Here is a 27,991-nt window from a genome sequence, read left to right as displayed (position 1 = left end):
GTTCACACAACACAACCTCCTAGCCTCTGATGCGTTTTGTGTTGTGCCAGTCCAGTCACCTTTGAACCTGTCCTTCTCAGAAATAGCTTCTTAGGCTGGTTGAGAACACTCTCCCTGCCCAAGCCTCCCTGGTGGAGGGAGCTAACCGTGCAATCACGTTTTCATCATACGTGCAATGAAAATAAAACCAAAATTTGTAACATGAAATACAAATGGCTGTCCTTAACGGTTCTACTGGCGAAACTGCAAAGTTGCTGCTCCAGTATTCTGCTCTTGTTCAAGACAGATTTGCAAAAACTTTGCTGGCTGATGATGTATGTCTGATTCCCTTGTAATGGCTGAAGGTGCCTTACTGGGTGAGGCCAGAAGCATGAGAGCGGTGATATTGCAACGGCACCGCTCAGCTTTATATGCTGCCCAAGCCTCTGAATAACATTAATATCCGGCCTTTCCTGAACCATCTTGAAAATATGCTGAACTATTTTATGCTGAATATGTTGCATAATTTAAGCACTAATTATTGTCAATACATTTCATGGTCTTTCATGTGTATTTCATGCTCCTGTCGAACTCTCATTTCTCTATAGTTCTGCTGCACTGAAACTGTAATTTATTTAGAGCAATCATGCTTAAATTAATGTTCAGTTCCAAAGTGAGTGAACTGAAGCCTAACTAAACTGTCCGATCCTATTATTAGCTTCTCTCTTTATTAAAACCCCCAACCCCGCTAACCTTGGCACTTTTTTGCAGGGGGTGGGGTCATGTTGTCACTCCAGAGAAAGCTGCTTCAGGCAATGCAAATATTCCTTAGGAAAGATCAAATCAAGTTTTCTCCATAAGGTTAAATTCAGCATTAAGAAATGATTTCCAGTTTCAGCTAGTTTGGGTAATTTAAGATTTAATCTCTTCTGCATCATACCTGTAAGTATTGACGTACAATCAGCATAACAATGATTTGGACTATCAACTTCAGATCAGCATAACAATGTCTTCCCTCAATGGAGTTTGGCCTTTACTACCTGGGCTTGGTAACAGAAGCACAAAAAAGCTGATTGTGCTGGCTATCAGAACCTGTAGTTTTGTTCAGGTCTGGTCAAGGGAACTATGACCTGTAGTTACCTTTACTTTCTCCCACGGAAATTTGACTTGACTTGCAGCTGCTTCAGCTATCGAAGTTTGGCATGGTACCATCTTTGGCCCTGTTTATACCTTTCCACTGGACAAATAATCCTGAGTTCTTATAAGGTAAGCCTTGATTAATAAAATAAATATGCACAATGCCCAATAGAGCTACTAGGTCAAACATTCCTATGTGGCTCTTGCTAGCTTGTGTTGATACCGTGTTTCCCTGAAAATAAGACTGGGTCCTATATTAATTTTTGCACCAAAAGATGCATTAGGGCTTATTTTCAGGTGATGTCTTATTTTTTCTTACGAAAGTCGTAAGATTCTTGACCTGAGTCCTCCACAATTCCTCTCTCGTACCCAATGGAATAGCTCTTTCTTTTTGCACTCATCTCGTCTGAGGGTCAAAATATTATTCCCTTTAAATCTACCATTTAAACAAGTGTGAATTGAAGACTTACAAGACAGGAGTGGCAACACACGAGTGCATTAAGTATGTCCGTTACAACACACGATATACTGAATTATGAAATGAGTCTATTCATTATCAAGTCCACACGTTATTCATGCGTTGTGCCTGTACTCTGGTCATTCGGCAATGTCTCGTGTTCATCTGTTTACCTCTCATCCAAAGGCGCCTGCTTCAGTATTTAAAAATAATTATAATTTATATTATATTTATGTTAACTATTATTGTCAATGATATTATTTATATTTAATTGTATATTGATATTATTATAATTCAAGATGTCTGTCGTGTGTTGCAACCGTCCATCTGGCTGACAGTCTTAACTGGGGCTTATTTTTGGGGTAGGGCTTATATTACGAGCATCCTGGAAAAACCACGCTAGGGCTTATTTTCTGCTTAGGTCTTATTTTCGGGGAAATAGGGTAGTTACTCCTAGAGATATACCCTGACCCCCAGCTTCAACTTGGGACTTAACACCATACTTTGGAAAACAGCCCAATTAAGTTAATATATATACACAGTTTGCAAACTGATTTCAAACACAGGTTTTGTTGACTTAAAAAGCTGACAAGAACCTGCAAGCTTGTAAAATGAATCCAGACAGTGACTAAACAAACTAGAAGTCAAACAGACTGTCCTGGGAACATGAGCAGTTGAAACAGAGAAATGGAGGGCAAGGTAATTGACCTGAGAGCTTCAGTTTAACCCGGAGTGTGGGAATGCATTCCGGGAGGCTTCTCCTTACCATTGCACTATACAGGTTTGAATAGGGGACCACCACCCCTCTGTGATGGCAAGTTTCTGCAGCACCTGATCTTTCCCAGGGCTAATCCTGATCTGGTTTTGTTGTTGTTAGTCGCACAGTTGTGACAGACACATCACAACCCCCTGGACAACATTCCTCCAGGCTCTCTTGTCTTTCACCATCCCTTGGAGTCCACCCAAGCTCACACCCACTGCCCCAGTGACTCCATCTAGCCGCCTCATCCTCTGCTATCCCCTTCTCCTTTTGCTGTCAATCATTCCCAGCATCTGAGCTGGTTTATTGAGCTCTAAAAAGCTCAAATTCTAAGGTTGACTGCTTTCCTCACTATGTAGCACAGGGGTGCAAGAAGGCAGCAGAGAAAGAAGAGTGTTTGTTCCCATCTCCCGGGACTCTTGTGCTACCGGAAGAGCTCTGAATAGTACTGGCATGCTCACTTTCCAGACTGGCCAATGTACCAATCGGAAGCACTCCCTTTAGGGTTGGGGTATTGAACGGGGAGAAAGTCGATGCTTATTTACCCTGTCATGCACTTTCAAAACTTATGAACCAAAGCTCAGTTATACTTCAAAATATGCAGTTCTCTGAATGCTGAAGTATACTGGATTCCCCAATTAAAAATACAAGTATTAGGGCAAATAACGATCAAAACAAGTTCACAGAATTGCCAGCAAAATGCAGCTAGAAGCATGCTCAAAGGAAACTAAGTGTCTAAAAAAAATTCAAACTCAAGATGAACTAAATATTTGGTAGAAACTGACCTGGTTTGCATGATCACCACAGATCACCGTGGCTGAAACCATAGGGCTTGCAGCACTAGCAGTGGGCAAGCTGCCAACTGGCACACCCCAGTGTGGCTTGGTGCCCTATGAAGCTGGCCAGGGTGGTTACAATGAGTCATCTGGTTGTTTCCTTGCATGGTACGGGGCTCATGACAACCTATATCCAAGCACAGGTAATTGGGGAAATGAGACAGGACATACAGGGGCGGTTAGTGATTATCTTGCAGCCATGTGGTTCTTGCCATCGAGTGGAGGCAAGACTCTGCCTCTTTTTTCCCATTTTGTTTTCAGACAAAAGCCAAGCAGCATTTTATAACTGGTAGATTATTTTTCCTTTACAGATTTGGCTATGAAACTAAGTTGCAGCATGAAGCAAGCCACTTGTGCTCTTGACACCATGAATGATTATCTCCAGCCTTCAGATTAAGGGTGAGAAATCTGTAGCTTCTCCAGGGGTGTTTTACCCTTCAACTCCTACAGCATCAAAGCCTATAGTAGAGCTTGATGGGAGTTGCAGGCTAAAACGGCTGAAGGGGTGATGAAGTGACCCCTCCTAATTTAGGTATTTCAGCATTTAGGCTTTATGTCTTCTGCACAAAGGAAGCAGATTAGTTCTGCTCTGCTAAGATTTGTGGGTCCTTCTCTGTTTACATCAAGGCAAAGTTTTGCCTTCACAGAAGAGTTCTACCCATGTTAAAGTGCACTAGCAACATGGTGTTGGAAATCAGCAAAATCATGTACCTAGAGTTGCTTCTCTTATTTTTATTTCAGTGTTGAAATTTACAGTGGTTTCTGATACAGAGCAGTTGTCCTCGGCACACCCCTGTAGGTGGTTCAGGGAGGACAAATTCACAATTCATACAAAAGTTCAAGTTTACAAATTTTTGGCAATTTAACTGAGTAACCCGTTTTCTCCTATTGCCATTGCCCAAACATTGAAAAAATTATACAACCATTTACATTGAAATGCTTTTCCAAAGTGCTGAATAGACTATCTTTAGGAAGATTTACAATTGGGCCTGTACAATTATTTACAGGTAGTACTTCTGCAGCACTCGTTATTTCAATATGGCTTTTGGAAAGTGCTTTATACAGAGCCAGTGGTGGCAACACTCATTTTATTTAAAGGGTTACAGGTAACCAGTGACTATTAAAAGCTGAATCAATTGTTGCAGACAGATGTTTACAACTTTGTATGAAAATGGTTTGTGAACTTGTTCCACGGTATCTTCTTTTTGCCAAGATGGGAAGGAATCTGTCGGCCGCTGGTCTGGCTACCATCCAGCAAGTGTAGAACACTAGTAGACTAGAGGGTATATGCCACAGCACTACTCAGGACAGGTCATCATCTGTGCTTACCACTGATATCTGTTTAGAGGAGAGAAGACTGGTTATGGTGACCGTATTATTGGTTCCAATTTATGCACAGAAGTTCTACCTTAAGTAACCCTGAGCATATGTCATTGCCCTCTGCATCCATTTTATCCAACAGCATCACAAACAACATTTATCCTGTTTTTGTTCCTCCACTGAAAAACTGGGCCTGCTAACAAGTTGCATCTTAAACTTAAGCATCGCTTCCCATAAACTGCTATTTCTAACCACAAATATGCCTTGTCCATTTGCACTACAGGCTTGAATGGGAGAGCACTTCTGTATCATTGCTATTAATGCTGCAGAAGCCTGCCTGAAATTTAACATGCATTACCCAGGACAGATAGTCTTAATATCTGTATCTCTGGAACCAAGTCACATTAGAGTCATTGTTCAAGATCATTCAGCACCTAAAATCTGACCCCCTAGATAGAATAGGAAATTTTGCAATGTTCCAAGGGTTTTTAGAAACGCCTCTTGGATTTCATAATCAAGAACCATCTGCTATAACTCAGTGTGTTAGAAGCAGCAGCTGCTGCTGCCAGATACTAGGAGTTCACTTACTGCTGGATATGTATGTCCTACTGAACCACTGTGTCTTCCAATGTCTATAGAGAGATCTTCTTCTGTTGTTTTCAAGTACACTGGATTGTCAAAGTTCATGCTTTTCATGTTCTTGTGTTGCCAGTTACGCCACATGAAGTAGCCACCTGCTGCCGCCATTGCCAATAACACTGAAAAAAAAAAACCTGGAAGGTTACTTCTTCAGCTAGAAGGCCAGATTAGACCTTCTGTGTTACAAACTCAACATGCTCAACTCTAGCATTTTCTCCATCAGAATCTATGCCATGAAAGGAGTAACATTGGAGATACTGTCTGATTTATACTTACATACAGGAAGAATAGCCCATGCTGCAGAAGAACTTTTGGAAGAAGACAGCTCTTCTGTCACTGGACTACTCTGATTTTGTCCTAGGGAAAGAAGACTAGAGTTTTTAAAAGTATTCTACTTACTGTCAGCTACAACCTGAGCAGGGGATAGAAGAGGTCCCCTAGAGAGGTCCACCTGGCGCAGTCATACATGCTTTTTGGCACCAGGTCAAGACCTTTTTATTTGACCAATAAAGTAATTTTACTTGTATTATATTTTATTTAGGATTTGAATAACGCTGCAAGCCGTCCAGAGAGGACAGTGATGGACAGCCTACAAATTTTCTAAATAAATAATAGAAGGCTTCGATATTTGGAATATATCTTTGCCTAGTAAATAATGTATATACTCAGATACACATCAACTGCTTCAGCTCAACACTGAAAGCATACCACCTCCTGTTACAGAATATGGGCTAATGTATCATGGAATACTAGTTCCCATCAATACACTGGCACAGTAGCTTTGCTTGCTGCAGAATAAAGCTTTTCTAGATTATAGCACAGATGGACCAAGCTTTGTGGGGTCTCCAAGGAACAACGCAGTACAGTTTCAGCTGAAAAGAAACAATTTGAAGCTTAAGACATTAATTTAGCTGACGATTCCAGTGATTAGCAGGAAGTGTCCAGTTTGACAAAGTTGTACTCCGAGAGTCTGCAGTATATGGCTAGATGTGATCGACACCTATGAGACCAGCCTGTTCTCCTTTTGCTGGAGAAGCTAGTCCTGGCTAGGATCACCCATGACTTCTCTCCAAACTATTTTCAGTTGTTTGTGGGGACTGCCTTTGAAGATAGTTCACTAAGATTTTATTCTGAACTGCCAGTTCTGGTTAACATCTTGGCAATCCCAGTTGAGAATTCTGAGACATCTGAACTAGTTATCAATTCATTTCTGGGCTCAATGTATTTGTTGACCTTTCAAATCCTGAATGGTCCAAAGACAAGAGTGTTTTGGGAAAGGCATTTGGCCATATACAACTGCTCAACTTGAAGGTTATTCTACCAGGGTCTCAGCCCATATCCTCCTGCCACTGGAAGTCTAACAAGTGGGCACAAAGGACAGCACGTTTCCTGCCAAGGCTCTGGCCGTGTATTTGAGCACCATCACAAACAGGACAGTTTGCTTTGACTTTTGACAGGCAGCTAGGACTTCTCTCTGCAAGAGTTTGATGTTGCTTTTTGAACTGCATTGCATTACTGCATTTGCTTTGTCCTGAATGCCATAAAAGTTCATAAAACATAATGTTAAGTTGCTTTGTATATTCTGCACAGGCTGTTAAAGAGTTGCAAACAGATTTTACAAGTCAGGGCTTGCATAATCCTTACCAAGTGCTCCTGGACTGCAATTTTACTTAAGAGTTTAAGGGCCTTGCTATAATCAAAGTCCAGCCAGCCCAGCATTCCTTGACAATCGCAGCAACCAGGGTCTGTCAAAACCTTTGCCTACTGCTGATTTAGCACTTTAAGCCATGTATTAAATTAACTTGGTTCACCACCATCACATTGCATTGCCTTGCATTAGGACCAATACCTCCAGAAAGTGGTCCCGGTGGTTTTTCTGTTCTGCTGTTCTCTTTTGCCTCAGTGTAAGCCACAGAAGTTCCTGTACCTGAAATTATAGATCAATAACTTTGGGTTCTTGCTTGGTGGAGTGGTATACCCATAGCAGATGAGCATGATCATGCATGTTGAGTTAGTCCTGAATTGCAAGGCGTTCAATTTACTTTGCTATGAAGCACCAACCAGAAAGTAAGGATGTCGTCATTTCTTATATAGCTTAGAAGTGGTTCAGGCTCTACTCATTCAGCCCTTGGCAACTTCTTAGCAATTCTACTATTTTAAATACAATTGAGGGATCGAGTATAGTTTGAAGCCTGCCCTGGAAAATAAAGCCAGGGCTGAACTATGGAATAAGTATACTTATTGGAACAGCAAAAATGTTAGGCTTAGGATCAAGCTGCAGGACCACCACCACAAACAACCCAGAATATTGAAAAAGTGGCATATTTAGGATTCTAGAAATAGATGCTAGGGTAGGGGCTATTAATGAGATTTTAACATTCTAGCTAGCATACCCATCTAGACCTATGAAGCCCAATACTTTGGACTGATACTTTTATAGAACTGATTATTTTCCGTAGGTTTGAATTGTATTATGATGCTCCAGATGGGTAGAAGTAGTCACCTGTTCTAGTTTACCTAGTTTATGGCAGAGGAGTAGATTATGGCTAACATCAATGTATATAACTGCTAATTATGTTATTAGGTTAATGCTTAATTTTTAATGTATGTGTAGTACAGCATGCAATCTCCATGCATATGCAGAAGTTAGGTGGTAAGGATGCTGTTTAATGGTGAAGCATTTGCATGAGCTTCATGCACAAGACGGCAGGATGTACACTTGGAACTTGCTTTTCAGTACACCTAAAAGGCTAGTACACAACCATACCTCTGCACCTTAAGCCATTCTCTTGCAATGTGTCTCCATCAGGGCATGTGCAGGTGTATTTTGGGGAATGGTCATTTAACTGGGGAGCAGGAAGACAGAGATATTCACAGCCTCCGTTTGTCACTTTTTCTTCACACCAGTTCTTCCCTGTGGATAAATGTTTTCAAAGTGTCAGTAAAAATTGGTATAAGAAACCTTATCAAGGCAGGCAAGACTGTGTTTGGTTTACTAGATGACCCTGACTTGTGGCCCTTTGCTTCCCAGCTTAGCTCTCTTCTTGAAGACACTCGTAAATATGAAGCATCCCTCCTAGGGTGCACATTGGTCAGGAGCAGTCCTTCCCACTTTTTCAGTATAGGATGCTGTTGTCGCCCCCCCCCCCCCGCCAAGTTGGCCAGCTAATATAAGCAGCCTTTAAGGACCAGAAACAGGATACCAGTCAAAAACCTAAAGCCTTCAGGGAAGGTTTGCTGCTTTAAGATTTAAGCAGCCTTAAGATTAAAAAGGTTGGCTGAGAACCTTCCTCTCAGCTGCATTTTGCACCCAAAGCAGTTTTTAAGCTATTGAGAGTCAGCTGCCCTACACACCATGCTGCTGTTACCTGGTTGTTGTACAAGTTCATGATATACAATGATGTCCCGAGCATCATACAGGTTGTTTACTAATGTTTCCAGTTCAGCTCCTGTAAACTTATTTGCACCATACACAGCTTCGTTTTCCCCATCAGTCCAGTAAACAGTGTCCTAGGAATCAAGTTGATAATAGTTTCAGGCCGCAGGATTCTCTCTTGAATTGCTGGTGACTGGGTATGTTAGTGAATGCAAAGGTTTATTTGGCCACAGGCATGAGTTCCATTCAATCCTATTTATTATATTTCTATCCCACCCAAGGAGCAATTGTCATAATTTACTACTAATTCATGTGGTTGCCTTCCTGGGCAAGATCAGATCATCAAGATGTGTAGCAATTCTGCAGAAAAGTGGAGCTGCCACCTGTCTAAACTCACTCCACTTGAGGAGCTCCAATTCTTACCTCAAATATTGCCAGAGCAAAAGGATGAGCAAGGAATTCGTGGGAGTCCAACACAATCCTGCGGTCTTGGCCATTCATGTCCACACTGGAAAGCGTATGCAGCTTAGAATCAACCCAGTAGATACGCTTCTTTACACGATCTAAAGAGAAATGCACTTCAGCACTTAGGGTTATAGGTGTGTTTTGGCAAGAGCTTGCCCACTTTAATACACTTTAAGCCTGGATATCTAGGGAAGCTTTGTAGTAGTGTCCTTGGCTATGTATTGGGTAATGAAGGCCATCACAAAGCGCAGATCACAAAAACCCTATTTCCAGTAGTAGATGGCAGTGAACATTGAGAAGCTATGGAGGTGTGTCAGATATCCCAAAGCTGGGTATTGACTTGGTTAAGGGTGGGGAAGGAGGTGGCTTGTGTCATCTGGGATCCCATCATCATCATCGAAGAAGGCCACTTGCCTTCATACCCTTGAGGCTCTACTCCCACTGAAACCAGTAACTCCAAGAATTCCTTAAAGAAGGAATTCCAATGTGGTACGAAGAACATTAATATACCTAGTGCAATCCCATTGGGCCTCTCAATATCTGCTGTCACAAGTTGCTGCCTGTCAAGTCCATTCATCCCTGCTTTTTCAATTTTGGCTGGTTCACCCCAATCAGACCAATACATGAAGCTGTAAGAGAAACCAGGTAAGAGCTGTCATGAGTCTACCCTGCCAATAGCTTTGCTTCTACAGCCTCATTTTAGACTATTTCATGTACGCTTCTTCCTCAGCAGCTGCACCACTATTGTTTTGTTTGCACATCCTGCCTCCATCTTTGGCATCTCTTCCAATGACAAGCTGCACTACAGGACTTTTATTTTGCATCATGTTACTAGCCCTTGGTGCACCAAGGGCCGTTTCTATCATTTTGATTGAACAGTTTCTTCCTTTAAGTCTGGTCTGCCATACGCATGGATACATTATGTTTTGCGATTGCATAGCAGCTTTTCTACCTCACAGCTATTAACAGAGGCAGTCAAGTGGGGCTTGCAAGTATCACTGGCAGCTAATCCCATATTAATTGCTAAAAATTCTCCCTGACTTTGCTGGTGTTGCGCTGCTATGCAAGTAGCTTTTTAAACAAGATTACCCTCATTTTAGGGCTCCTGGGCTATCTAGTCCTCAGCTGCCCCTCCCATGGTAAACCTCCAAGTTACAGGCAGCCCCCAGGTTACAAATGTCTGAGTTACAAACAACTCACACTTATGAATGAGCTGCCATGAAGTCTATTAATTTAAAAATTTGAGTTAAAGGCCTACTGCAGAAAATCATAATCACCATAGAAAGAGAAGTGAAAGCGGGGAATGGGAGGCCTCCAAAACATGCCTTCCTGCCTTGCCCATCCAAAGCTGCAAAGAGGCAGCACTGGTGAATCTGGGCTAGAGATATTCACAATTTACCCACTTTCACAGGGGTTCTGCACTCCTATCTCCCATGAAGGTGGAGGGCTGACTATATGTGATCTGAGCTGCATGCCAATTTGACTTTAAAACACACTGCTGTTTTCTCAGGAACAGAACTGGTTTGTAACCTGGAGACTGCCAGTGTATGAGTTCAGCTTCTCAGGACTGCAAGTGTAGATCTAATTTGAGCAATGCACCTTGTCTACTACAGAAGCCCGAAAATGCTTGAGACCAAGGGTCAGATGTTCACATGGCTTCCATGCATGGAAGCCATGTGAACAGGTTGCTTACCCAGAAAGTGGATCCACAGCAATGGAAGCTGGCTCTCTTAAGTTAGTGTTAAACAGAACCTTTCTTTTAGCACCATCAAGGCTAGCCACAGATATGGACTTGAGAGAAGAGTCAGTCCAGTAGATGTTCTTGTAAATCCAGTCAACAGAGATTCCTGCAGGACTCTGCACATTGTCTATAACCTGGCGGTGCTGCATTGGTCTGTTACTAGATGTAATGGAAGCACTGAGAAGAAAGATTTCATTAAATGCAGTCTGCAGAAACCTATCACTTTGATTCCAAGTTAATCCCAGATTCTTTTGGCCACTGCTTTCCAACCTCTCCCCAAAACTACTCCTCCAGATTGACTTTACCAGCAAGCTGCCCATCTAGAAATTTTAGTCACTTATGGTTGACAACTCTCTTTAGTAGGACCCAGGATTGAGCATGACACCTATTGGGTTTCTAGTCCTAGGCAAAACCTCTTATCTACAGTTTACAGTTTGGAACTTAACCACTTTTAAGTGCTGTGAAGGGTAAGAGAAAAAACAGTAGTTGAAACAAGGCAGTCTTAAATATTGGTTACTTCCCATTTTAGTAATGGCTCATTAACTTGAAAGTACCTTGAACTTGGGCAGTGCAAAAGCCCAAGAATGCTTCTAGTGTCCAAGAAAAGACTGGGCCAAAGTATTTATTTATAATCCATCTCTTCTCCACTTTAGCAAGAAATCCAAGGCAGCTTCCTTCTCTTCTCTTTTTATCCTCACCACCAACTTTTGTAATAAGTTAGGCTCAGAGCCAAGGACTGGTCCAAAGTCACCCAGAGAGTTTCAGAGCTGAAGTGGGGACCAGAACCCAGACCTCTCAAGTCTAGTCAAACACTCTAACCACTGCACCACACTGGCTATCCTTATTGGCTCTCAGTAAGTCATTCTGCTTTACAACAGCAGCCGCTTCCTCAGTAGTGTTGAGTTCTTTACCTGCAAGCTGGGCAGATATAAAAGTGTATACAGGCTATGTCAGGCTGTTCATTACCCAGGAATGAACCAAAGAGTAGGACATCAAACACACACTGTACCCAATGTAAAGCTACTCCCTTAAGGGACAATAGACAATATATAGTAGATATCCAAAAGGTGATAAAGTTGTCCATATTTAGGTAGGTGTCCAAGCAACTATTTCACCATATGGGAACAAGTGTATAAAGTTAATTTACCTGAGGATGGCGTTTGGCCCAATGTCAGCCCAAAATACTGTGTGCTCCCTCATGTCAGCATCCAGGGCAACAACATTTCTCAGGTCTCCTATCAGCTGCGTATAGTCCTGTCTTTCTAAGGCAAACTGCCTGATGTTCCAACGATTAGTAAAAAACAGACTTGGTTCTCCTCCTGCAAGAGTAGATTAATGGAAGGGTACCAGATGACATGCTGAATACCAAGCTTTAAAGCAAGAGGCTGTATGAATAGCTCTATTATTAACCTGAGAAGGCAAATCCTTTAAAAGTTGGTGGGCTTGTTTCTGAGTTAATGCAATGTTTCTATGCTCCAGCTGAGGTTCTGTTCTGTTACCCCCAGTGTTCCAGTCCCTTAATGGAAATATATTTTTCAGGACCATTTCAAAGATGACCAGAGCAACACATCTACAACCTTTACAAGGACTTAAAGATGCATTAGCTGCCAGTGTAAAGTGTGTGATCAATGGCTTTTCTATCCTCCAGGGGCAGTGTCTGCACATTTGAGACCGTCCATCAACATCCAGGTGACTTACCAATGGCTTTGCATACTCCAGTTTGTGGATCCATCCGGTAGCCACGGCTGCATTCGCACTTGTACCCCAGTTTGGTATTGATACAAATCTGGCTGCAAATACCCGGATTCTGGCATTCGTCAATGTCTAGAAGAGGAATGTCACTTAGTATTGCCTCACAATATGCAACCAAGTTTCAGCAGCACCCTCCACTACAGCATGTTTACCTCCACAGGTTTTTCTGTCTATCAGCTCAAAGCCAGCAGGACAATCACATTCATAGCCTATCACCATGTCTTTGCAGATATGAGAGCAGCCTCCATTGTTCAACAAGCATTCGTTTACATCTGAAAGAGAGAAGAATGATCGGAAATGCAACTTTGATTTTTCAGAATTGCTGTGCATGCTCGGAAACATGATAGACAGAGGTACCATACAAACATCAGCAATGAGAAAGGAGCTCAAAAGAACTTCTGGATTAGAAAATGATCAAATAGAAAGGATGCAGCGAATCTGCACAAATCTGGGAATGGCTTGGGACAACCAAGTCACGATCATATTATTTTGCTGGCTTCAAAACTCATGTGGAAGATACATTGCTGCTCAATGCTGCAGTTCCAGTTTGAGGGGAAACTCAAATGAAAGTTAACAGGTAGTAAATAAAACAGAAGTTGTGCTTTGTGGTTCCTGGTAACATCAATCCAATGTATTTTGACTACAACTTACTGCATTCCTTGAAAGGTTCATCACTCCAATCTTTGCAGTCCTGTTTCTGGTTGCACACCTTGTTGGAATCTATGCATTCTCCACTCCTGCACCTGAATTTGCCAGGTCCATTGCATGGATTAGCTGGAGGGTGAAGAGAAGAGGGAGGCAATCTTAATGGAATGGTGCTGTTCCCAGTTCAAAATGCCACCTTAGCTGCCTCTTAGCATCCATTTTATGGGGTGAATAACATTTTGTTGTACGTTAGGAAGGCTGAAACACTGAGGCACAACGATATCTAGATCCACAGGGAAATCCATCAGAAGATAAGCCTCATCCTGATGCCATCCCACGACAACCTCTAACAAAAGTCTTCCAGAGCCACCAGGCTCTGTGGAAATGGTACAAGAAATATGGCTTCTAGGTTTCAAGTTAGTTCTTATCTGAGCTACCCAGTTACCTGTTGGACAGTTCAGTTCATCAGAGCCATCTATGCAGTCCCTCACACCATTGCACTGTCTGGTCCCATGAACACAGTTGCCATCCTCGCATCTGAATTGGTCAGGTCTGCATGTCTGAGAAGCTGGGAGAGGGAGAGAGTATTCAGAGCTGCTAATGAGTGAAGAGCACCAGTGTGCCCCCCGTGGCCAACAGCCTGTTACTTACGGCAATTGATCTCATCGCTTCCATCCTTGCAGTCAGTGTCTCCATCGCAACGCCACTTCTTGTGAAAGCATTCATCTCCCGAGTCGCACAGCAGCTCACCCTCACCACACTTCAGGGTATGGACAGTGGTGCGGCCACAGTGCTCCGGAGATTCATCTGACCAGTCAGTACAGTCGGCTTCACCATCACAAACCCATTTCTCCGGAATACAGGTATCGCTGTCAATTTGGCACTGGAACTCATCCACTCTGCAAGTAGGAGCCGTACAGCCTACCTCATCACTGCCATCGCTACAGTCCTCTTGCCCATTGCAGACAAAGTCTTTTGAGATGCACTGCCCATTGGCACATGTGAAATCCTCTGTACTACAGGTTATATTGGCTACGGGGAGGCACAGAACAATTACATTTACCAAGTAGCACTAATTTAGGCGGACACTGAAAATATTCACGGAACATTACAATATTACACTAGGCTAAGCCTACACCAAATTTATTGCAGCACATGGTTTGATTTGATTCATATCCATGAACACTGTATTAACAGTATTGTTTGACTATTAATTAAATTGCCATTAACTTTAGCATCTAAATTACTCTGGGTACTTTAGCAGAGTTAATTATACAGGCTGAATTTTGAAATTTAAACAACTGGTATCTAGTAAGATTCAAGTTGAAGGCTAGAGGGAAAAACTGCTACCTAATGCAAGAAAACATTGTATGTTTTTTAATTTTATTAAAGTCTTGCAGCAAGAAATTCTGCTTCTAGAGTGTTTAGAATGTTTCTGCCATCTGTGAGATGGCAATTCAGATGGGGGTCTCCTAGTTCATATCATATTGTATTCATAGGATCCAGGCTGCATTTCCAAAGCCTATTTGCCTTCCTGTTTAAACTAACAAATGTTCTGTATTAGCCCTTTGTATTTCAATGTATTTTATTGTGTTGTAAGCCGCCCCGAGGCTTCGGCAAGGGGCAGCATAGAAATGTTATAATAATAATAATAATAATAATAATTATTATTATTATTATTATTAGTGGTATACCTAGTTAAGATTCCATAGCATTCACAGAAATACGATTTGAGAATTTGCCCAAATCTCATTTTATTCAAGATATAAAATGACTATTGAAAGATATGCAACCCAACTGGATATAGAACCTGATGTCCAAGTGCCAATTAAAGTAATATTTTGTTATGGTCAATATCCAGTGTGTCTTAGTAGATGCTTCTGAATTCACATGCCTGATGCTGGATGGGATATAGCTGGGGCAACCTTAGTAACCTTAGTAGCCTCCTAGCCTTAGTAACTGGCTTACCACAATCATCTTCATCTGTACCATCACCACAGTCATCTTCTCCATCACATTTCCAGGTCACTGGGATACACCGATTTGTTCGAGGCCCACAGTTCATCTCACTTACTCCACACTTTACATCTATTGAGAAGTGATCAAGAGTTCATTTGAACGGTTTCAAGGTCCTAGACTGAGGACACACAAGTTTCTATTCAAGTCATCTTAGAGTACAGTTTGTGCTTCCATGAAGCCCATTATCCCAGTTATGCATGAAAGTTTCACTTAGTGACATCCTATTCTGCCTTCAACGGCGCCCACACAGGTTAGCCATCCTCTACCGGAGCACATTAGCCAAAGCCACATTCGGGAATGCTTTTGGAAGGGGGCAGGGCCACCAAATGAAAACTGTGGTTTCATTAATATTCTGTAACTCTGGCTAGCTGGCTGTTTCAAAATGGGATTGCATTTTGTACACTTAAGTGAACTCAAGAGTCCATGTGAGTCAACAATACAACATATAGACTCTGGAAGAGAGTGCCTAAGAATCAGAAGTGGCTTATGCTAAGTGCTTGGGCAATAATATGTTCGGAGGCCATTTTACAGCCATAAAAAACCACACTGAATTAACACTAATATGACTTTCACCTATCGGTGAAAATCCCCCGCCCAGCCTTCCTGCCCTGATGCCCTCCAGCTGTGCAGGACTTCAGCTTCCATCAGCCCCAACAAGCATGGCCGATAATGAGGAATCCTGGAGCTGTAGTCTGAAACGTCTAGAAGATACCGGGTTGAGGCAGGCTGGTCTAGCCTGAAGGTCAACATACTTCAAACCGTTGATTACAAGTCAGCTGGGGAATACCAGATATGTCTGTGACCTGAATTCAATCCCACCAGGCCAATTGCTACCTTAACACTTGAGAGCATATGATTATCAATTGTATGCTGAACTTAAAGTGCCACAGGCGGCAGCATCATTTCACGTGCTTCGATATTACAAAGAAATGGCATTACTGTTACCTTGCAACAGAAAAGCAAGCCTAGCCTACTCACAGCATTGCTCGGAACGTTCGTCAGAACCGTCTTCGCAATCAGCATCGCCATCACAGTGCCACCTGATGGGTATACACTGCCCATTCTGGCATACAAAATCTGATTCAGAACACGTCTTCTTCACTGCAAGGAGGAAGGTTTGGTCTGAATTGCAGAATAACCCAGCGCCACACTTTCAAGTGAGGACCAGTCGCTCCAGTGGCCCGCTCCCTTCACTCCAGTTCTCTTCCTACTCATACATACTTGGTAACAGGATGGAATCAGGAAGCCTGAAAACAAGCTTGGATTTCTGCTTTTCAAGGTATTGCTAAAACAGTTCATGCTTAGCAAGTCTCCACAGCCAAGATGAAGAGCTAGGTATAGCAGGGCATCTGCTCAGCCTTATTGAACCAGAAATGGCAAAACCAAAAAGCAATAAGGAGCAAAAAATCATTAGACCTTAAGTACAAAAGATTTATCATTTGCATGCAAAACCACATGCTTCGTTGAATAAGCCTATACTTAAACAGTTGGATCATTTCATGCATTTTTGAGCTGCCTGGTTGTAGAATTCAAATCAGTGTTGTGACTCCATGTAATTCCAGTTCATATTCTGCACTAAGCACATGGGCAAGTAAATGCCAAAGGACAGATACATGTAGCATATTTATTAGGGATACTATGAGGAGTAAGACTGATCTTGAGCAGCTTTGTTAGAGGTGCAACTTTGCTAGAACTTGGCAGAATGCCGGTATCATCTTATCACTTTAAAAGAGGCAGACCTGCTCTATCCTAACACTTTGCAAGGAGATGTTTCTAAGGAGTCTAACTGCAATAGTTCATTTCCAAACAGAGCAGTCCTGCAAGTGGAAAGGCAGAAGAGCCTTGTGAAAGCAAGACAGAAAGGAATGAAGCTGCATTCCCTCCACCTTCCCCTTCACTCGGTGATTCCCCCTGTCATTGGTTGCAATGGGAAGATAATTTTGGCCAAATGAGAAAGGCTATGGATCTTGTGGATCTGAGGGTTACCCCAATCCACCCTCCAGCACACCCATGGAACACCCGTTTTGCCTTTACTACAGACATGTGGAAGCTATGAGAAGTTCCCACAACAGCGGGGCAGGGGATCTGAGGTTCTATCTCCTTCATCCTTGGAGGGAAATGACCCCTGGGATGATTTGAGGAATCACAGGATTCCAGCTCAAATGGTACTAATTCACTTCATCAGCTACAAGATCTCTCTCAATGTATCAGAAGTCAATTGAATGTGCAACTCACCGCCTTTTTCTTTGGAAAGCTTAGAGTTTTGCAATTTCTACCCCAAGTCACATTGTCTTATTGCAACACTATGAAACTTTGTTGATAGCCTTTGGTGACACCAGCAGTTCAACACCAAGGTACAGATTACAAATAACATTCTCACTCCTTTTATTTGGATGGATGCTTCGATAAGCCTGTTACAGCTAGAATCAATTATTGCAATCGTTTTGCTCTCCATGACTTACTGACAGTTAAATAAGCTCAGAGAGAGCACGTCAAAGGCCCACTCAAGTATCCACCAAGCTATTTTACTACCCAGAAACTTGTTCCATGAGCATGCAAGTTCTCACCGCAGGACAGTTCATCACTGCCATCGGAGCAGTCTTCATCCCCATCACACCTCCACACCAGAGTTATGCAGCGGCCATTTTGACACTGGAACTGAGATTCATCACAGGTTACTCTTGTACCTTGAATCGAGAAATAAGCTTCAGTCAGACAAAACAATACTCTGGGACCACACAATAGGCGCATCAAATAAAGTCTTCCACATGGATTGATCAAGCATGCTTGCACCTAGAAGCGGGGCATGGCAAAAGCAGCCTTTTCTAGTCCTAGAGAAGGGATGTTCCTGTGCCCTTTTCAGAAACAGAATGCTTAGTTCACACAGCTCATGTCATATCACTTTTCTGGAAGACCCTAGCTTAGTCTATTCAATGCCTGGCCCAAGACTGGGGGGTAGAAGCCAACAAAGGCAAGGTTATTCATGTTCACAAACCATTAGGAGAGCCAGCCACTGAATAGCACTGAATAGCAATTCTGCTGCTCAGTGTTACCTAAACCTCAATGGGTATTTATATGGCCTTCTTATTTTGGCCATCTTATAAATGGGTTCTCATTTTTCAGCAGGGTTAGGAGATACAGAACCCCATTCAGGTAAATGTACATGTACATAGATCAAGACTAAATTATCTTGCTTAGCTCATCTGTTGAAGTTTCCAGCAGTTCTCACTAAGCAAATCATGCTCTGATGCATGACTCTAGTGATGCAAACATCTTGCTGTTACTTTGCAGAAGAGTTCCATGTTATCCTGGGGCAAGAAGTTCTAGAAAGCTAAGCTCTTGCCATACTGAGAATCTGAGATGGTGGGGGTGCCCCCTAGGGCAGGACCCCCAAATCTCTGGGAAGCAGTATGCCCCACCATGGTACTGTCCAGGGCTTCTGTATGCACTTCTGCTTGTACAGGGCCCCTAAAGAGCTCTTTTACATCTGAAATGAAATACTGCCTCCCCCATGCACACATTCCTTTTCACAAACAGGAGTATTCTTAGGGGACAGGATCCTGTACAGACTTAACACTTGTGCTTGTTTTCATCCTCTGGGCCCGAGACCAGATCTTTTTGGTTTCCACTGCCACCCCTCTACAGAACACAGATGCATGCTTAGCACATTGATAATCTATGACATGACACTGCTCTAAAGCTGGGATAGGTTAGTAGCAGAGGCAAGCATGTAGAAGTAAGGCTGAAATTTTGGAAGAGTTTGTAAGCATGCCTTTGGGAAGCGCAAGAGGGTGCTTGAGAACAGATCAACAATGGGAAAGGCATGTGGGTAGGAAAACAGAGACTGGATTCAATAGCTGATGAAAGGGCATAGAAAATAGAAGGCAGTGCACTAAATACTGTTCTGACTTAGGTTCTTATTTTGGAAATGATTTTTGAGAGATTAGTATGCCAGATTATCTGTGATACTCAGAACTGGAACTGCACTAGTAGCTCATAAACTACTAATACATGCACTATGCAAATCAGTAGCATTTCAAATTCAGTGGAGAAGCAGATTGCTCCATAATAGGGTCCCATGAACCAAAATTTTAGTTGGCTAGCTGTTTCGGTAGACTCTGGAAAGTGTCTATTAGGTCTCTGTGGACTCCAATACACATTAAGACCATTAGCTCCTCATCCCCAAATATTAGCTGAAATGGGTTGTATCCCATGCTGCCTTTCCTTACAGGAAACCAGTTCTACTTCCAGTTTTCACTGTTCTCTCCCACCTACAGCTCTTGACTGCACAGTGTTTTGGAGGGTCCCCAATCCTCAGAAGCAGCTTTTGGGGTTAAGAGGCATCAATCAAATCAAAATCAGGTGTCCTTCTTTGCATGAGGGGTGCTTACACAAAGGCAAAGCCAGTATTCGATACAACACAATATTTCTCTTCCCTGGACTATAGTGGAGTAAATTGAGCAGAATTGAAAATCCAGCAACAGAAGGAAGACATATTTAACTAGCTCACACTTCTGAAAGCTTAGCCCAGTGTATTGCTCAGTTTAACTTGAAATGTTCAGGACCAAGAAGTCACAGCAGCAAACAACCACATTCCCAGAATATGCCATTTTTGCCTTAATTCCTGAAACTTATGGAAAAGAGATATATATTGTGTACAGCCTCTAGAATGCATAATTGCTTTTGAGTTAGTTTAATTGATATGAGTGAGCAACTTGCACTTTTCAATAACATGCACATTTCAGATGTGTCTAATTTGCGTAACATGTTATTTGTTCTCCAGATTGAACAGGAGTATTTCCCTCATTGTAACAATTAGAAACTCTAAAGCGGGAGTGAGCGGGAAGGTCACTAGATGTTTGGTACTTTCAGTGCTCAACATTCCTGAGCATTGGCTATGCTAGCAGGAACTTCTGGGATATGTTCCAAAACACTGGGAAATCAACCTTCAGTTCTGAAGGAACCAATCTGTGCAGAGATTCCTGAGTGCATACTGAAAGTGGTGTGCAAGAATACTTCAGAAAATAACCCCAAATACAATCTGTATACCATTTCACAGACTTAAGTCAGGACTGCATGCAAAGGACCAGATGCAGTCACGGCAGCTCCCCATTCCACCCATCCTTTCGAGGAAGGCATGATGCATGCCATGCAAAGACATGGAGAAGAGTCACAAACATGGAATACGTATGACAGTGCAACAAGAATCAACAGCTACAATAATACATCAATGTCTGGTAGCATGGGCTTATTATCCAGCTCACAGCTATGTGAGATTTTCTCACCTGTTGGTTGCCACATGATTAAAAGTCTGTAATTTGTTTCAGATCAAGATTGGGACATTAACCATTAGTAGTGGCTACTCAGCCATATGCAAGAATGTACGAAGCTATTGTCTGGCATCAATCCGCCTTCATCAGTACTGCCAATACCAGCCACAGCAACTCTCTAGGGCAGGGGTCCTCAAACTACAGCCCACCAAGGTCGTTTACCCAGCCCGCCTCAGAGCTTTTGGACTCATTCGAAGAAAATGATCTCCGAATGAGTCCAAAAGCTCTGAGCTGGTGCAGGTGTACTCTGAAACTCTTTCAGTTTTGGAGACTAGCAGAGAGCTGGCTCACATGCCAAATTGTGACAGCTTCCTTCAACCGCGTGTGCGCCGGCTCTCTGCTAGCTCTGGCTAGCTCCTGCTACTGTGCTGGTCTTGCCAGCATGAACTGCGCACACACCAGCTCTTCCCCCTACTGCATGCATGCATTGGCTCTGAATACAGAAGAGGAGCAGGAATACAGGAGGGCGGTGGGAAGAGAGAGACAGAGACCCTAAAAAAAGATAGAACGTAAGAAAAATATATATTTAACTATATAATACTTTTATTAATGAATATTTCTGTGTCAGATTTATTTTATTTCCTAAATACAACTAACCGTGGTATTTCAGCATAAGGAGCAGAGTGCAGCCCCTCACAGGTCACTGATAATAATTCTCTGTGTGATTATGTCAGCTGAGAGAGCAGAGTGTATGTGTGGAGGTTCCCTGTGTTCTGTCATAACTACCTGCGCTCTGGCAGCCCTGAGATATGTACAACATGGCAGTGACAGGAACCACATGGCAGTGGAGAAGAGGTTGAGGGGCACACCTTCTGAAGCTGCAAAAATTATAATTTTTTAATAAAAAATATAACAGGTTTTAAAAAAGAGAAACTCACTGAATATTCACTAACTTCTGCCATCTCCCCACAACACAAAACCTGTTGGCGGAAAAACCAGCAGTTGCATTCCCAAACAAAATATGTGGATTCACTGAAAATGTTGCAAAAGGAGTTTCAAATTAGATATAAAGAGCTTCATCTCTTTAAATAAAGGGCATTTCAGCTTTTCTGGAACCCATTTTCTGCTGACGTTGAAATTGTTGATCCAATTTACCAAATGGACTGGCTGATCTACAGAATTGTGACTCTCTGAAAAACGCATGCAAGTCAAGCAGCCTTACTAATTTCTATGCATCTTCCCCCTCTAAGACACATCTTAATCTCAGGAACCATGCACTCAAAATGGCAACCATCTTTGGCAGCACCTATGTCTGTGAACAGGCTTTTTCCTGAATGAAACATTTGAAATCTCCAACCAGATCCAGACAAACTGATGCACACTTGCATCACTTGTTACGATTAGCTGTGACAAATATGGAACCGGACATGGACCATCTCATCAGCCAAAAGCAGGCCCATACTTCCCATTGAAATACCAATAAGTTTATGTTGAGTAAAATTGCTCATTTTAAATATTGTATTGTTTTTTCCTGGTTTTTTGCACTACAAATAAGATACGTGCAGTGTGCATAGGAATTCATTCATTTTTTTTTTCAAATTATAGTCCGCCCCCTCAACAGTCTGAAGGATGGCGAACTGGCCCCATTTAAAAAGTCTGAGGACTCCTGCTCTAGGGTTTCAGTCTTTCTCTACCCTGAAGAAGGCAAGGATCAGGCTTGGGATTTTTGTATGCAAACCATGGGATCCACCACTGAGCTATGATCCTTTCCGAGTGAAGTTCTGGTAATGTGTTAAAACTTTTATTTCCTCCAGTCCTTATATATTTAGCAGAAACAGAGAATGGGCCAACTACATTTAAGGGAACTGAAAACAGATGTGTTTTATTGCTTAGTATTCTACACCTGCCCTTGTTGTTCCTAGGAAGCAACTAATTATGCTCTACCTCACAGCACTTGTTTCTTTCTTCCCCTACTAAGATGAATATACAATACATTCCTTGCAGTAAATGTCAGAAACACTCATCTGCCTAGAAACATACCGAAACAGGATAGGGGTATTTTTGCAGGCCAAGGAAGTGCAGCATGATGCAACAGCCTTGCATCATTCCGATATTTACTTTTCTCACCTGAAGGCTGGCAGAGTGCATTTATTTTTAGCCCTTGTTAAGAGGAGCAAGTGCTGTTCAAGCAAACTCCCAAGAGTTCCAGTGGAAGATTTTGCTTTTCCTGTACTCCAAGTACTCAGGGATAAGTTCCTGGCCAGAGTTCAAACCTACATTGTGGTATTTCCTGCTTGGATGCAGAGATGAGGGGATGTGGGCAGAACTAACCTGTAGAATTTGAGAGCTTATGCCAATCTCTACTAGGCATTTCGCCCTTTTGCACATTAGCAACAGTGTATGGTCCCTCTTCCCATTTTGGCAAGCATTAACTAGACAGGTTAACATTTCAAGATAAGGCTTTGGCTCAAGATTAAACAGGCCCTATTAAAGTAATAGATGTTGTTTCTAAGACCTTGCTGCAGCACTGAAGTTTATTGAAAACTATGCCCCAGAATATCAGGTTTTTAGAATTCTGTCTCCAGGAAAAAACCCCTGGGCATATTCATTTATTATTTTAAAGTTTTTATATGCCATCCCATTAGTAAAAGTCCCTGAATGGCTTTCAAGGAATATCCTTGGGTTAAGCATGATGCTTCCAGATGTCAGTGTTGTGGTATCTTGGTTACCAATACTAGTGGAAAGGCCAGAGGAGGACCAGGAAGTTCTTATAAATCCTCTGGAAGGACCAGGAGTTGGTTCCTATAAATACCAAGCTATGAGTACACAGCACTTGCTCCCCAAGGCAAAGTACTTCTTAAGAAAGTTTGAGGAAATAACCCATTTTGAATCTTCACAGTTTTAGAGGAAGACCTTTGCTTGCTGCACAAAGCTTTGATTTATTTTACCATTGTGTAGCAGGGTACTCAGCGACTGTGATGAACCAAGATCAGGCCGGGTTTAGAAGTATGAGGTAGGCTTCTCCAGCAGCTCCATATGGCTTTGGATGGCAATAGATGGAAGCAATGAGGGGAGAAAGACTGTCTTGCCCAAGCTACCCAGCGAGTTCATGACCAAAGCTGAGATCTGAACTAGAGACTTCTGGCTTATGTTACTTTCTTCAGCCAGAAGTCTACTAAGACCAACCAACTTATGTATTCAGATATTAACCCATGACTAGGAGTATACCCTTTATATATTGTTATTGGTTATACATTCTGATCAACTCTGTGCCTTGCCTTCAAGTAGTTTACTCCAAGCCTTTCATTCCACTGAAGCCTCCTGCTTTGTGTTTGCACTCATGGCTGAGGCAAAGTGGGAGATATCTGGCCCTTCAGATGATACAATTCCCCCTATTCCTGGTCATTAGCCATGCTAGCTGGGGCTTATGAAAGCTGCAAATCCAAGAACATCTGGAAAGCTGCAGGCTCCCTACAGTGAGACCTATATTAGAAACCAGTTGTATTACAACTAAATTTTCAGTTAGGGGCACCTTCCTGCTCTTTGCCTCCACTTTAAAAAGTCTTCTGGGTGGCTGGGATCACTTCAAAGTTAGTGCTGGCTTAATTTTTTAGGCTCACTTCTGGGCCTCTCCTAGGGTCTAGAGACAATCTAAGAAATGCAAGTGGTGTCTGACTCCTGCCTAACATTTTTCAGAGGGCCCAGGAAGAAAGAAAAAGGGTCCCCACTGTCACCCAGTAAGCTTGGGAGAGCAGTGAAGAATGATCTGGGAGGTGGGAAGGACAGCAGAAGCAACCTTTAGGGAGAGCAAGCGGGATCTTGGGCAAGAATGGATGCACTCTTGGCTGATGATCCTTTTCTCCTACTGTGAGATTGCAATTTTGTTGTGATTTGCAGGTGTAAATGGGCGATCAGTGATTTGGGCCTCAGACTCCACCTCTGCCTTGACCTCAGATTTGGGGGCATCTTAGTTATCCCTCGTGAATAGCTCTGTGATGCTCCCATGGCAGCTAGTCTGTGGAGTTGCCCACCACCATTTGATATTTCTAGATGCGCTATGGACCCCAAATGGTTGGGAACCCCAGCCTTCCTCAGCAAGCATATAACCATAGTTACACTCTGCACCCTTAGCCACCATTTCAGTCCAAATATTGGACCACACTGCAACAGCTTCCTCACCAAAAGGCCTCCAGGGAGCCAAGCAGTGTGGGCTCCAGGTTACGGGGGGCTCCTTTCATAATTCCTACCTCTTGCTTGACAAGAAGAGAGCCAGTGAGCAAACAAAGAGCATCATCTACTGCTGTTCCTCCTCACCATCATCGTCTGAGTCACAGTGAAAGGCAGGTGAAGAAGCAGCTGCATTGAGGATAAGGCAGTGGAGGCTAACCATGGACACCACCAGTGGGCCTCTATAGGGGTGTGGGCCCTCAGCAGCGCCATTTGTGTCTTCCCTTGATGCTGGTGGTCCTGGAGCCAAGCCCAGATTTTGACAGTTACCAATGGGCACTGGTAGTCCAGTACATAAATATAGTTAGGCTTTGAGTCCAGGACATTGCTTGAATAAGCATTCCTGAAATCACGGCATGATCGTTCACAAAACAGATGGCTTTTTAAATCTTACCACAGTAGGATGCTTACACAATGACAATAAGCAACATAGTCCAGTAAGTTTTAGGGTATTCCTGTCAGTTTGCATCTGAAACTATCTAGGACCTGAGGGCTGTATACAGCCAAGAGTTACAAAGCCTGCTCACAGGAAATGCCAGACAAGGAAGAAGAGTTACTATGTTGGCAGGTATTTCAAAGGGTTTACTTGAATAGGCTTGCATCCAAAGAAATCAGAATTGTAACAGAGATACCGATAGGGGCCAACTACTAAAAGTCCAATCACTGCAGTTGTAGCCATAATGTTCAGGATATGTTGTTTCAACTCAAGACTCTTGGCAAACTCAAAAGGGGATTGAGCAAATAAAATTTAAGTGAGGGGCTATGACGAACCCTGCCTCTAGGTACTTGCTCAGCAAGATGGAAAAATAAGGGTATACGTTTGTTGCCCAGTAGTAGTACAGGGACAAGATAGCCTGAACTAAACTATGTACACTGGAGCAAGCACTCACAGGTGCAAATGTTACACCACTGACATTGAGTTTTGACTGGTGCAGGCCCACAGCAATCAGTCACTAAGGCTTGGAGTTACTCAACATACTGCAAACTCAGTTCTACTTTTATCTTCACCTACATGCACTTCAGATAAGTGAGGCACGTTTAGGAAAAAACATAGTTTCAAGTAGGTGTTGCACAGTTTAACTAGTCCAACTATGAAAGCTGCCTAATAACACTACTTTAGTGAGCCCTCAGAGGGCTGAGTGGCAATTTGTGCCCCCACCTTGAAAAGCTTCTGCATCCTTGGCTTCAGTACTCAAACACTTACACCTCCACATAGTATTCAGAAACCTTTGGGTGTACACATATGCAGGCTGAAGAGCAGGTGCCCACGCCAACCAAAATAGCACTCAGCCGGGGACTAAACACACATGCATTGTTCTAAGGCCATCCTGTACTACCCAAACCTTCATTCCTGACTGAGTTACCTTATTTTGTGTGGAAGAGGCCCTCCCCTTTAAGCAGCTGTTCTGCTAACACCTGGTTCCCCTACTTCTCTGTAACAGTCACCCCTACTCAGACCACAACAGCCTTTAACCTCTACTGGCAGAATATAGAAATAAAGTTCTACAACCTACACTCCATCAGGAGCTGTTGTATATCTCCTCGGAGAAAGAGGGAAGAGGAAAAGAAAGTGACTCAGTTTCTTCCATTGACATTTGAAGCGCCTGACTACCAGCAAGAGGTTCCAAGGTCCCACCTTTAGGGTTAAGGAAATACTACTACTAAGACGACAGCTACAACTGTAGGAAACAAAGAAAGCCTCTGACATCTCTCTCCAAGGCCAGGCGCTTTCTTGTCAGGCCCCAATTCAGAAAGCAGAGATCTCAACTCAGCACGAGTGCTCCTCCGCTTGGCTCCCGTCAGTGCCAATTTGAGAAGTACACCCCCCAAACCACCCCCCAGCCTTATCTTAATAGTGAGGGAGCACCGAAAGATGGACTCCGGCTACAGCTGTTGTAGCGTTTATGCAACCCTCTCCTTCGAGATTATTATTAATGACGACTATATATAATAAGAAGCATTTTGTTACGAGTGCGCTGAAGAAATGAAGGGGCTAGATGCCGTTCGCTCCCTTTTTGGAGGCGGTGGGGGGAGCGCCGGGCCAGGGAAGGACGAGCCGCGCGTCCCTTCCTCCCCCCATCACCGTCTGCAGGGCTTCCACGCAGGAAAGGCTGCGAGCCACGAGTGTGCGTCCGAGCAAACGGAGCCCCGCTCCTCTTCCTACTCACCGCGCGCTCCTCGGAGGCAAGCCGAAGCGAGCAGGAGCCAAAGCCCCCACCGGGAGAACGTGTCCATCGTGCAACGCCGCCTGCTGCTGTTGCGCCTCGCACAACAAGTTCACAGCATTCGCGCAGAAGGAGAAAGCAAGGCGGGGGGCGTTCCTTTGCGCGCCCCCCCTTTTCTCTTTCGCAAAGGCAACACGCAAACGGCAGCTCGCGCAGCACTCCCGGCAGGGCGGAGAGAGGGGACACAATGCAGGCGGCAGCGAAGAAGGCAGTTCTACGGGGAGGCTTTTATACCTATATATGTCGCTATATAAAATTAATAAAATCCAGGAGGCGCCGCGCGGGGCAGACCAGCGCGCGCGCGCGCATGCACGCACGCGTGCACACACCCACCCCCGCACACCGGTTGGGCCGGTGAAGAAACCCCGCGGAACATGCACAGCGGGGGGAGGGCAGCTCCGCGACGCTCTTATACGACCAGCCCCCCTCCCGCCTCGGTCTGGGCTGCCGCCGGTGACTCACGGGCGCCTGGGCGGCCGCTGGTTGGCTCGCGAGCGCCTCCAATCCCAGCCGCCTGCCCTAATTTCCTGGTCCGCGCAACCTGGCGCCGCAGCTGGGCGCGCTGCAGACGGCAGTCAGGCGGTGCGGTGCGGTGCGGTGCGGTGCAGTGCATGCGGCCAGTCCGGCCCGCGCTGCCGCCGGCCGGTCCCCTCCCAGCTGGCGCTGCTGATGAGGCGCGCAGGTGACCCTCTTCTTCGGCCCGCGGCCGCCTCCCGCGCCCTGATTAGCAGCTCGCGCCCGGCGTCTTCGCAGTAAGTGGCGACGGTCCCGACGAGGGAGGAGACGCGGGGTGGGTTGACGCGCTTTTACCTGCATAAAGCGTTAACGTGCGCATTGGTCTCGTTCGGGTGGGTTTCGGGGAGCATGCCCTGAGAGCAAAACGAGCGTCACGGCGATACTGAGACCTCGGTAAAGGACGGGTTAGAAAGCTTTTAATAAATAAGTGAATAAATGATACTGCCCATGTCTTATTTCAGTCTTTCTCTCCCCTATTGCGCACAAGCAGTTGTGGATGATTCTGAGCATGCTTGGGATGTGATCCTCTGTGGGATTCTGCCCTGCTAAGAATTGTTGCATATTGCTGCTGTAGTATTGGCTTACTTGGAAGTAAGGCCTATCGAGATCAGGTGGACTCTGGAAGAA

At 43.8% G+C, this 27,991-nt stretch overlaps 1 protein-coding gene across 2 annotated transcripts; it reads right to left on the bottom strand.

Annotated features, from left to right (window-relative positions):
- Window positions 1-3,886: 3,886 nt before the first annotated feature.
- Window positions 3,887-27,092, bottom strand: VLDLR (very low density lipoprotein receptor). Of its 2 annotated transcripts, XM_044446472.1 has the most exons (19): window positions 26,792-27,092; window positions 17,694-17,813; window positions 16,105-16,227; window positions 15,076-15,195; window positions 13,759-14,139; window positions 13,553-13,675; window positions 13,114-13,236; window positions 12,615-12,734; window positions 12,409-12,534; window positions 11,858-12,029; window positions 10,663-10,887; window positions 9,480-9,598; window positions 8,928-9,067; window positions 8,497-8,638; window positions 7,896-8,042; window positions 6,978-7,055; window positions 5,405-5,485; window positions 5,078-5,247; window positions 3,887-4,507 (listed from the first exon to the last, which is right to left on the bottom strand). In XM_044446472.1, the coding sequence occupies exons 1-19, from the start codon at window positions 26,856-26,858 to the stop codon at window positions 4,472-4,474; spliced, it is 2,613 nt and encodes an 870-aa protein (XP_044302407.1). In that variant the 5' UTR covers window positions 26,859-27,092; the 3' UTR covers window positions 3,887-4,471. The 2 variants fall into 2 exon arrangements, with proteins under 2 accessions (XP_044302407.1, XP_044302409.1); XM_044446474.1 differs by lacking the exon at window positions 6,978-7,055.
- Between the last annotated feature and the right edge of the window lie 899 nt (window positions 27,093-27,991).

This window comes from Varanus komodoensis, unplaced genomic scaffold (genome assembly GCF_004798865.1).
Source record: "Varanus komodoensis strain SLA01 unplaced genomic scaffold, ASM479886v1 scaffold5, whole genome shotgun sequence".
Lineage (NCBI taxonomy): Eukaryota > Metazoa > Chordata > Lepidosauria > Squamata > Varanidae > Varanus > Varanus komodoensis.
Note: the sequence above shows the minus strand (reverse complement) of the source record. Positions and strands in the feature narration are given on the sequence as shown.